At 48.7% G+C, this 12,199-nt stretch overlaps 1 protein-coding gene across 1 annotated transcript in view; it reads left to right on the top strand.

The window, feature by feature from the left end:
* The window catches only part of MEGF8 (multiple EGF like domains 8), an 89,413-nt gene that overhangs the window by 27,303 nt on the left and 49,911 nt on the right, over positions 1 to 12,199 (top strand). Inside the window, exons 17-25 of the mRNA XM_075328009.1 lie at positions 444 to 671; positions 752 to 870; positions 3,184 to 3,315; positions 3,427 to 3,540; positions 4,837 to 5,079; positions 5,162 to 5,346; positions 5,416 to 5,626; positions 7,630 to 7,828; positions 7,920 to 8,055. Of these exons, the coding sequence (XP_075184124.1) occupies positions 444 to 671; positions 752 to 870; positions 3,184 to 3,315; positions 3,427 to 3,540; positions 4,837 to 5,079; positions 5,162 to 5,346; positions 5,416 to 5,626; positions 7,630 to 7,828; positions 7,920 to 8,055 (1,567 nt within the window). The remainder of the gene's footprint in view (positions 1 to 443; positions 672 to 751; positions 871 to 3,183; positions 3,316 to 3,426; positions 3,541 to 4,836; positions 5,080 to 5,161; positions 5,347 to 5,415; positions 5,627 to 7,629; positions 7,829 to 7,919; positions 8,056 to 12,199) is intronic.

Here is a 12,199-nt window from a genome sequence, read left to right as displayed (position 1 = left end):
CGGCGCCTGCACACATGGAGCTCTCGGCTTATCATCCCATCTGCACACGCGCCGCCTCTGGCCCATTGATCTCTCAGTGGCGGACTTAAGGAAAATGGCGCCCAGAGGTGGCGCATGCGCAGATGAGATCTCGGCTTGTCATTGAGCCAATAGCTCAATCTGCGCACGCGCCGACTCCGGACGCCATTTCTTTGAAGCCCGCACCACCTCTGCCTCCTGTGACCCGGCTCCACCACTGCTGCTTCACGGTAAGACACCACCGTTTATAAGACGGACCCCACTTTTTTTTTTATACTGTATATTTAGGGTGCATCTTATAAAATGAAAAATACGGTACCTCTTTGTCTCCAGCTCTTTCTTTTCTGTTGATCCGATCGTAGCACTATTCACCGTGCCATATATTTCCACCGCCATCCTCCTCTTTTTCATCTTCCGGTACACAGGAGATTTCCTTCCTTTTTCTGGAGCCCCATCGGTCTGAGAACTGCTACTACACCTCCTGCCTGGCCTGCCTCGCCGATCAGAGCTGCGGCTGGTGCTCCAGGACTCGGAGCTGCCACCACCGACTAGGAAGCGAGTGGGCCAAGTTCTGCCATGACACCCCCTTAATCCTCTCCCCGGGCAATTGTCAGCTGTGCGAGGAGTACCGGGACTGCGAGGCCTGCAGTGACGTGAGTGATGGCTATGCCGGCAGCACCGCCGGGCTATCCGGTAAATCGCTGGATGATAACGATATTTTCTGTGCTTCTAGGACCAGTACTGTGAGTGGCAGGTGCACAGCAATAAGAAGGGCGACTCGCTGTGCAGCCGGAGGGGCCGTGTGAGCATCTCCATACGGGCACCCAAGGACTGTCCCCGGGCCTGTCACCAGTAAGTGTTTCATCCAAAAGGGAGACTAAGCGGAGGACCCAACAACTAGATCATATACATTTTCTTTGGGCGCCACAAGGCAAAAAACAAGTCTGAGGTGGACCCAATTCTACTCTACTCTTAGTGTAACATGGTGCGGGGCAGTATTTGTGGGCGAGGTAGTCCTCTGTCTCACCCCGGAACACTACATGAAAGCGGGTGTCCTGACTGGGCGTGTGGACTTTTGTCGTGAGGGCGGTATGCCCGTGCAGGCCATATTTTCCCATTGGCGGTATACCCTTGCTGGCTGCATGTTGCCATTGGCGGTACGCCTGTGCAGGTCGCATGTTGATGGTACCAGCACCTTCTTGTAGGCTGCATGCTGCCATTGATGTTGGTGGTATGACCATGACCATGTAGGCCATGTGTTGCTGCTGACAATGTAGGCCACGTTCTTTCATTTTCAGTATCACCATGTAGGCCGCGTGCTTCCTTTGACATTGGTGATAGCCACATGCTGACATTATCGGTACGTTTTTGTAGGCCGCATGCTGACATTGGCGGTAAGTTCTTGTAGGCCCCATGCTGACGTTGGCGGTACGTTCTTGTGATAGCCACATGCTGACGTTGGCGGTATGTTCTTGTAGGCCGCATGCTGACGTTGGTGGTATATTCTTGTGATAGCCACATGCTGACATTGGTGATAGCCACATGCTGACATTATCGGTACGTTCTTGTAGGCCGTATGCTGACATTGGCGGTACGTTCTTGTAGGCCGTATGCTGACATTGGCAGTATGTTCTTGTAGGCCGCAAGCTGACGTTGGCAGTACGTTCTTGTAGGCCGCAAGCTGACGTTGGCAGTACGTTCTTGTAGGCCGCAAGCTGACGTTGGCAGTACGTTCTTGTAGGCCGCAAGCTGACGTTGGCAGTACGTTCTTGTAGGCCGCAAGCTGACGTTGGCGGTACGTTCTTGTAGGCCGCAAGCTGACGTTGGCGGTACGTTCTTGTGATAGCCACATGCTGACATTGGTGATAGCCACATGCTGACATTATCGGTATGTTCTTGTAGGCCGCATGCTGAGGTTGGCAGTACGTTCTTGCAGGCCGCATGCTGACATTGACGGTACCGTTCTTGCAGGCCGCATGCTGACATTGGCGGTACGTTCTTGCAGGCCGCATGCTGACATTGGCGGTACGTTCTTGCAGGCCGCATGCTGACATTGGCGGTACGTTCTTGCAGGCCGCATGCTGACATTGGCGGTACGTTCTTGCAGGCCGCATGCTGACATTGGTGGTACGTTCTTGCATGACACATGCTGAGGTTGGCGGTACGTTCTTGCAGGTCACGTACTGCTGTTGACGTGGACTGAACAACAGTCCTTGACAGTCATCCTGTCTTCCCTGCGGTTCTGCGTCTTCTCCCTTTTTAAAGGGATAGTGCAAGTATGGCCGAACCTAGCTTGCAGCTTGTGGACGCCTAAGGAACTCCTGCCTGGGGCACTCACTCCGTCCCACGTACTATTCTGGTCCTGGCCATTAACCTTCTAGAGCTGTAAGCTTCTCGGGGCCACACTACTGACACACGCTTTTCAGATCTTTCTCAGGTCATCACTCGGTTGCTCTTTCAGTTCTCTTTGCCTGACTCCCATGGATCACTCTGGGTTTCGGTCAGCTTTCTCTTGTCTCCTCGACCTCGACATCCTTTGTTTTGGTCTTCTCTCGCCCTTCCTCTCTTGAAACACCCACGTCATGCGGCCTTAAAGACTAATCAGACCTTAGGGCCCAGCCTTTGACCAGAGGGGACCTATCTGACTTCCTAACAGGAAAACAGTCTCTTTCCCTGCACTCTAGCCCCTCCCTCTATGGGCAAGTCCCAACTGTTAACCTTAACCGTCTCTGTTCATTGCCTGTTACTGGGCAGAACACAGCTTCCTCACAAGACAATGAACAACATAATGCAGCAAACATTATTTCTATCTAACCTATGTCCAGCAAACACATTATATCAACACTAATCACATTAACAAACAATAAGGAGAAACTTGACATGTCCATCTCCTTACATTCCGTGGGGGTGGATCCAGTAGGATCCTCTGGGGCGTGGCTTTAAACCACGCCCTCTGTAAAGACCATACAAATTGGTGCATAATACAAAGGTCAATATCTCTAGCACCGTATGGCGGATTTGAAAAAAATAAATTATAGAAGAATTAGGGGAGCGGATGCAAATAAAATAAGAACAAAAATATATATACTTAAAGTACAAAACCCCTTTAAGATTTGCATAGTCTATGCCGGGTTGACTATTTATTGGTTTTTGGGTTTTTTTTAGGCGCAGGACCTGCTCTGAATGCCTCTCCAACTCCAGTCACTGCGCCTGGTGCCAGTCTACGGCCAGCTGCTTCTATTTTGCTGCGTACCTTGCCAAGTATCCGTACGGTGACTGTAGGGACTGGTATGACAGGTGAGAGTCCTGGGGTCTGCCCATCGTTGGCAGCTTTATATGGGATCCATGCATGGGGGCATGTTCATGGTGCTCATCATTGCCCCCTTTATTCCGCTTCTTTCTCTCCAGCGTACACTCAGTGCCTCAGTGCATGGACTGCTCCAGATTTAACACCTGTCGGGAGTGTCTGCAGAATTTCGAGTGCGGATGGTGCGGAAACATCGACAACCCGACTGTGGGAAGGTGAGTTGCACTGCTCAGCTTTTGTGCTTATGTTTTTTCCACCCCTTTTCTTTTTTTTAGTCCCCCCTTCAAGGGACTTGTACCAATATTACTTGATCGCTCATACTATATACCACAATAATATAGTATATACTGTAGCATATCCGACGTTCTCCCTATGAAGCCAATCTTGAGCCTGAGCATCACAGGAGAGGAGTATGTTGGCAACCTAGGTAGCGGATCGTTTAAATGCTTGGTGATTGACAGCAGCATCTAAATAGTTAACAGCAGTGATGGGAGCCAGTAGGAAGCAGTTTAAATGCCACTGTTGGTGATTGACATCAGCATCTAAAAGATTAACAGTAGGGAGCAGACCATTTAAATGCCACTGTTGGTGATTGACAGCAGCATCTAAACGGTTAATAGCAGTGATGGGAGCTAGTAGTGAGCACACTGATTAAATGCTGCCACTGTCGGTAATTGACAGCAGCATCTAAATGGTTAACAGCAGTGATGGGAGCTAGTAGGGAGCAGACCGTTTAAATGCCACTGTTGGTGATTGACAGCAGCATCTAAATAGTTAACAGCAGTGATGGGAGCGAGTAGGTAGTAGATCATTTAACCCTAGAATGCTCAACCATAGAAATCTACAATAGAAAACAAGTAGCCTAGCAGGCCTGCAAGGCCCCAGGTATGCGTTCTAGGGTTAATTGCCACTGTTGGTGATTGACAGCAGCATCTAAATAGTTAACAGCAGTGATGGGAGCCAGTAGGGAGCAGTTTAAATGCCACTGTTGGTGATTGACAGCAGCATTTAAATGGTTAACAGCAGTGATGGGAGCCAGTAGGGAGCAGACCATTTAAATGCCACTGTCGATGATTAATAGCAGCATCTAAATAGTTAACAGCAGTGATGGGAGCCAATAGTAAGGGAGCAGTTTACATGCCACTGTTGGTAATTGACAGCAGCATTTGAATGGTTAACAGCAGTGATGGGAGCCAGTAGGGAGCAGATCATTTTATTGCCACTGTTGGTGATTGATATCAGCATCTAAATGGTTAACAGTAGGGAGCAGACCATTTAAATGCCACTGTCTGTGATTGACAGCAGCATCTAAACGGTTAACAGCAGTGATGGGAGCTAGCAGTGAGCACACTGTTTAAATGCCACTGTTGGTGATTGACAGCAGCATCTAAATAGTTAACAGCAGTGATGGAGCGAACAGGGATCAGATCGTTTAATTGCCACTGTTGGTGATTGACAGCAGCATCTAAATGGTTAACAGCATTGATGTGACACGTTCTGTATCCATCCAGGTGCTTCTCCGGTGATTATTCGGGTGTCCGGAGCTATAACTCCTGCTCCCGTGCATTGTCGGTCACCGGGCTTGTCGCTGATCCTGCCGAGTGGTCCTACGACTCCTGCCCAGATGTTGACGAGTGCAGACTGGGAATGGCCACGTGCCATAAACACGCTACCTGCCGGAACACGCCGGACTCCTACGAATGCCACTGTGACCGCGGATACACAGGGGACGGAGTCACCCACTGCAACCAGACGTGAGCGCAGCCCCCTCGTATCATCCCGGGTGATGGTTTGCATTTAGCTAATGATCCTTTTTTTTTTTTTGCACACTTTTAGATGTTTTAATGAGTGCTCCCATGGGACGTGCAGTGGGCCCCCATCCTTCTCCTGCCTGTGCGACCTCGGGTGGACCTCCAACCAGACCAGCGTCACAGAAAGTGGCGTGGAGTGCAGCGTGGACTGTGGCTGCAACTTCCACAGCACCTGCGTCCAAGGGCCCGGCACATGCGATTCCTGCCAGGGTAAGAGGCGACCTGTGGGCACGGTCACAATTTAATGGGGTATGCATATTAATTTTTTCTCTTTTGCAGATTGGACTCAAGGCCCTCAGTGCCAGGAGTGTAAACCTGGCAGCTATGGAAGTGCCACGCAGAAGCCAGGGTGCCAGGAGTGTGCCTGCAACAAGCACGGGACGCCAGAATTGGGCTACTGTAACCGGGAATCGGGCATATGCTTCTGCACCGACAACACGCAAGGAGAGCACTGCGACAAGTGTGCCCCGGGGTATTATGGGGACCCCAGGTGTGCAGCCTTTGCCTTTTCTTTGCCATTTGTAGCGGTAAAGACTGACTAATAATGAAGGGGTACATCCTAAATCGTATCAGGCTGATCACCGCCGGCTGCTGCAGTGAGCTGGCAGCGATCCTTGCACATGTCTGCTGATTTGAACAGCAGACATGTGTGCCTCGCAGGCGCAGGTGGATCTGCGATCCACCCGCACCTGTTATCCTGTTAGTTCAAAATATGACAGCGCGATTTAAATGGCCATGGCGGGGAAATCTTCTTTCCCCGCTGCCATCGGAGGCCCTGTGACATGATCACGAGGAGCTGATGGGTTATGGGATGACTGCTGTCGCTATCATGACTTAATTCCTGTTACAGCCGGCAGAGCAGCAGCTCTAACAGGAATGCAGCATTTCTGCTGATCAGAGCTGTGTTACTCTGATCAGGAGAAATGAATCAGCAATCAGACTGCTGATCCTTATAGTCATCTAGGGGGACTAGTAAAGAAAAGTTTTAAACAAAATGTAAATAAAATAAACAAAAACTCAAAGTTCAAATTACCCCCCCATTCGCCCCATTGAAAATTAAAGGGTTAAATAGACAAATAAATAAATTGTAAAATAAAAAAAGTTTAAAAATAAAAAAAATAAAAACCCTAAACGGTGAAATCACCCCCTATTCGCGCCATTGGAAATTAAAGGGTTAATTAAAAAATAAATCGTAAAATAAATAAAAAGTTTTAAAAAGTAAAAAAAAAAACCTAAACGTTCAAATCACCCCCCATTCGCCCCATTAAAAATTAAAGGGTTAAATAAAAAAAATAATAAATAGTAAAATAAATAAAAAAAAGTTTTAAAAAAGTAAAAAAAAATCCTAAAGGTTCAAATCACCCCCCCATTCGCCCCTTTGAAATGTAAAGGGTTAAATAAAAAAATTAGTCAAATTAATAAAAATAAGTTTTAAAAAAGTAAAAAAAAAGCCTAAACGTTCAAATCACCCCCCATTCGCCGTATTGAACATTAAAGGGTTAAATAAAAAAAATAAATAGTAAAATAAATAAAAAAGTTTTAAAAAAGTAAAAAAAAAACTAAACGTTCAAATCACCCCCATTCAACCCATTGAAAATTAAAGGGTTACATAAAAATAAATAGTAAAATAAATAAAAAAAGTTTTAAAAAACTAAAAAAAAAGCCTAAACGTTCAAATCACCCCCCCAATCGCCCCATTGAAAATTAAAGGGTTAAATAAAAAAAATTGTAAAATAAATAAAAAAAAGTTTTAAAAAAGTAAAAAAAAAGCCTAAACGTTCAAATTACCCCCATTCGCCCCATTAAAAATTAAACAAAATTAATAAAAAAAATTATACACATATTTGGTAACGCCGAACTATCAAAATATAAAATCAATTAATCTGATCGGTAAACGGCGTAGCGGGAAAAAAAATCCAAACACCAAAATTACGTTTTTTGGTTGCCTCAAACTATGCGCAAAATGTAATAACGGGCGATCAGAACGGTGCATCTTCACAAAAATGGTACCGTTAAAAACGTCAGATCAAGACGCAAAAAATAAGCCATCACTGAGCCCCAGATCCCGAAAAATGAGAACGTTACGGGTCATGGAAAATAGCGCAAAAAGTGTGCCACTTTTTATGGACAAACTTTTCAATTTTTTTTAACCCCTTTGATAAAAGTAAACCTATACATGTGTGGTGTCTGTGAACTCGTACCGATGTGAGGCATCACAACAACACATCAGTTTTACCATATAGTGAACACGGTGAATAAAATACCCCAAAAACTATCGTGCAATTGCACTTTTTTATGCAATTTTTCCACTATTTTCCAGTACACTATATGGTTTCATTTAAAGGTACAGCTGGTCCCGCAAAAAACAAGCAAGACTGACGGTAAAATAAAAAAATTACGGCTCTTGGAAGAAGGGGAGCTAAAAATGAAAAACGGAAAATTGTCCGGGGGTGAAGAGGCTAAAGAGTATTAATGTTTGGGTTTTTTTTCTAGAAATGGTGGGACGTGTTACCTGGAGTGTCAGGGTCGGCAGCTGCTTTCCCGGGTGTCGTCCTCGGCTCTCGGCTCCCCCGGAGGCTCCTACTGTCTGTGGATGCTGAGCGTGTCCTCTCACACCGAGCCGTGCCACCCCGAAGCCAATTGCCCCCGGCTCAGCCTCAGCCTGCAGCCGGACTTCAGTATCCCGTGCACGGTGAGCCACCATTGTCCATCCTTCTTCAGACGTTGGGTACATTTGTGTCACCTTCTTCATCGTCTACTGGTCATGTTCTTCTCCTCTGCAGCACAGTTACGTCTACGTCTTCGATGGGATTCCTGCTTTTCTAGACACCGGACTCCTGCAGTCTGATCGCAGCTTGCTGGGGGCATTTTGTGGACGAGGTCGGGGAGAGGTGCCACTGACAGTGGAGGCCACGACAGGTAACTATGACCGGTACCACGGGTGTTGGGCGTTTTGTTTTTTGCTCCTTTTCTTCCGAGAGCTATAACTTTTTTATTTTTCGGCAATCTCGCCATATTAAGGGCTTTTTTTTTTTTGCGGGACGAGTTGTACTTTTGAATGAAACCATGAGTTTTACCATATAGTGTACTGGAAAACGGCAAAAAAATTCCAATTACGGAAAAAATTCAAAAAAAAGTGCGATTACATAATTGTTTCGGTGATATTTTATTCACCGTGCTTACTATATGGTAAATCTGATGTGTGGGTGTGATGCCTCAGCTGGATACAAGTTCGCAGACACCAAAAATGTATAGGTTTACTTTTATCTAAGGGGTTAAAATAAAATTCCAAAGTCTGTCCAAAAAAAAGTGACGCACTTTTTGCGCCATTTTCCACGACCCGTAGCGTCCTCATTTTTCGGGATATGGGGCTCAGTGACACTTTATTTTTTGCATCTCAATAAGATGTGTTTAACGGTACCATTTTCTTCAGCGCTCTATTGGGAGACCCAGACGATTGGGGTATAGCTACTGCCTCCGGAGGCCACACAAAGCACTACACTAAAAAGTGCAAGGCCCCTCCCCTTCTGGCTATACCCCCCCGTGGTATCACGGGTTCTCCAGTTTTCAAGCTTTGTGCGAAGGAGGTCAGACATCCATGCATAGCTCCACAGATTTTAGTCAGCAGTAGCTGCTGACTATTTCGGATGGAAGAAAAGAGGGCCCATATAGGGCCCCCAGCATGCTCCCTTCTCACCCGTTGATGGTGTTGTAAGGTTGAGGTACCTATTGCTGGTACGGAGGCTGGAGCCCACATGCTGCTTTCCTTCCACATCCCCCTGGGGGGCTCTGAGGAAGTGGGATCCTGCCGGCCTCAAAGCTCTGACGCCGGGCTCCATCCACAGACCCATTTGAACCTGCTGGATACGGAGCTGGAGTACCGTTCAGGGACATGGCCCTGCACCATTACAGGTACTCTGTGTCCCCGTACACACAGGCACAGCACACTCCAGACTTGCTGGGTGTGCTAGTGCGCCGGGGACAGTAAAGGGTTACAGTCACTGCAGCTTTGCTGAGTGACTTTGTGTATTGGGAACTACCGCGCCGGACGCTCCGGGAGCGGCGGCGCGGCTGGGACTTGTAGTTCGCCGGGGACTGGGCGCCGACCGCGCTTTTACGGCGGCGGCGCTTATAAATCCAGTCCCCGGCTTCTGCGGCCTAGTGCCGCTTCGTTCCCGCCCCCTCCCTGTCACTCAGGGAAGGGGACAGACGCTGAGCAATCAGCAGCGCCGAGGGCTGGAGCCTTATTTACATGCTCCAGCCCTCTCACTGCACACTGTCGGACGCCGGATTCCCGCTCTGACTTGGGGCACGCCCACGGCCCGCCCCTCCTCACACGAGCCGGGGAAGACGCCGGCAGCCATTACTGCAGTCCGAGCTCGGACTTTCGGCAACCAGGCAGGACGGTGGCGACCATACACCCGCTTATAGGCGGGCGGTAAGCGGCACACATAGTGCTGACCCCAATATATACTGCAGTGTGTACATGTGTATTTTAACTGCATAGGTCGCTATATGCCCGCTTGGAGAGCGACACATCAGCAGCAGGAAAGCAGGTGTGCTAAGGCACAGGCTTTCTAGGCTGCTTGTATTGCACGTACTGAAGTGTTCATTTGTGTTTATGCTTGTATGCTATACACTGCACTGTACAGTCGCTAGTCTTAGCTATATTCTCCTGGAATGGCTAGACTACAGCAGCAGAAAACCAAGGGTGCTGGGGCACAGGTTTTTTTCTATGCTGCTTGTATTGCATGGGCTGCAGTGTGCATTTGTACTTGTGCTTGTATGCTATACATTGCACTGTATGGTCACTCTTCTGGGCTATATTCCCCTAGATGACTAGTCTACAGCAGCAGAAGAGCAGAGGTGCCAGGGCACAGGCTTCTATGCTGCTTGTATTGCTTGTGCTGCAGTGTTCATTTGTACTTTATGCTTGTATGCTATACATTGCACTGTACGGTCACCAATCTTGGCTATATACTTCTAGATGGCTAGTCGGCAGCGGCAAAAAAGCAACACAGATTTTCAGTGCTGTTTTTACTACATGGGATGCTGTTCATGACACCGTCCCATTGTGTGCATGCTCCCCTGTAGCACTTCGTCTGCCGGGGTCTCTAGCACTTCGTCTGCCGGGGTCTCTACTAGTCGTGGCCAAAGAAACCACCTGTCATCCCTGTCCAAGGACAGGGACGGAGTTGCAGTTTCGACAGATATATTGTCATAAGATAGAGACTTGCAGTCCAGACAGGCCATGGGCAATCTTCCTGACCATCCTCATTTGGAACGGGGGGGTCCCAGGAGGACTCTCTGTATGATAAGGCAGCTCTCCAGGACTTTGATCCTGACATCGCTATCAATCCGGATACACCGGATGGTAACGCCATACGGAATGATCCTATAGCGTCCATCAATGGAAGGTTGGATCTTTCTCCCTCAGCTCCCCCAGTGGAGGAGTCAGCTTCACAGCAGGAGAAGTCCCTTTTCAGTATCTCAAACGGATATTGAGTTTTTTTCTGGCCACGCTGACTTCAGAGAAGCAGTCCAGAAACACCACGCTTACCAGATAAGCGTCTTCTCCAAACGTTTTTAAGATACACGTTATCCCTTTTCCCCTGACGTGGTCAAGCGCTGGACCCAGGGTCCAAAGGTGGATTCTCCAATCTCCAGGCTTGCGTCTAGAGCCATAGTTGCACTGGAGATGGGGCTTCACTTAAAGATGCCATTCACAGACAGATGGACTCTGGTTGAAATCTGTCTAGGAGGCTATCGGCGTGTCGGTTGCTCCGGCATTCACAGCCGTATAGGCAACCTAACCTTTTCAGCTGTTCTTGCGCAGCTGGCCTTGAGCACATGTACATCTGTACCGCAGAGGCGTCCGTAACTCCGCAATGTCTGCACTGCGACTTACCCTATTAATGCTGTCCTAAAAGTACAGTCGAGGTTTCGGTCCTTCCCAAGCTCGGGCAGGTCCCAATTGTCTTCGTGCAAAAGGGCTACAAAACCTCAGACGGGCTCAGATTCCGGCCGGGCTCAATCACGCCCAAGGAAGGCAGCCGGAGGAACCGCTACCAAGGCGGTCTCCTCATGACTCTCAGCTCTCTCTCTCTCTCCGCATCCGCGGTTGATGGCAGACTCCCCCGCCTTTGGCGACATTTAGCTGCCACAGGTCACAGACCGGTGGGTGACGGACATTGTGCTCACGTGCACAGGACAGTGTTCTGTTCTCGTCCTCCGACTCCATTCTTCAGAACGGCACCACCTCCCCACCGAGCAGATGCCCTGCTGCAGGCGGTGGACGCTCTAAGAGCAGAAGGAGTGGTGATCCCTGTCCCCCCTCAGGAACGAGGGCGAGGGTTTGTACTCCAATCTCTTTGTGGCTCCAAAAAAGGACGGCTCCTTCCGTCCTGTTCTGGACCTAAAACTGCTCAATAAGCATGCGAACGCCAGGCGGTTCCGGATGGAATCCCTCCGATCCGTCATTACCTCAATGTCTCGAGGAGACTTCCTTGCCTCAACAGACATCAAAGATGCCTATCTCCACGTGCCAATTGCTACGGAGCACCAACGTTTTTCTACGTTTTGTGATAGGAGACGACCATCTTCAGTTCGTAGCTCTGCCATTCGGTCTGGCGACAGCCCCACGGGTGTTCACCAAGGTCATGGCAGCAGTGGTAGCAGTCTTGCACTCTCAGGGACACCCGGTGATCCCTTACTTGGACGATCTACTCGTCAAAGCACCCTCCCTCGAGGCATGACAACGCAGCCTGAATGTTACGCTGGAGACTCTCCAGACTTTCGGGTGGATCATCAATTTGGCAAGGTCAAATCGGTCACCGACTCAATCACTAACGTATCTCGGCATGGAGTTCACACTCTATCAGCGATAGTGAAGCTTCCGCTGAACAAGCAGCGTTCACTGCAAACAGAGGTGCAGTCTCTCCTTCAAGGCCAGTCGCACCCCTTAAGGCGCCTCATGCACTTCCTAGGGAAGATGGTGGCAGCCATGGAGGCAGTTCCCTTTGCGCAGTTTCATCTGCGCCAACTGCAAGGGGACATTCTCCGC

The sequence above is a fragment of the Anomaloglossus baeobatrachus genome, chromosome 11 (genome assembly GCF_048569485.1).
Source record: "Anomaloglossus baeobatrachus isolate aAnoBae1 chromosome 11, aAnoBae1.hap1, whole genome shotgun sequence".
Lineage (NCBI taxonomy): Eukaryota > Metazoa > Chordata > Amphibia > Anura > Aromobatidae > Anomaloglossus > Anomaloglossus baeobatrachus.
This window is presented reverse-complemented; position numbering and strand designations above follow the sequence as displayed.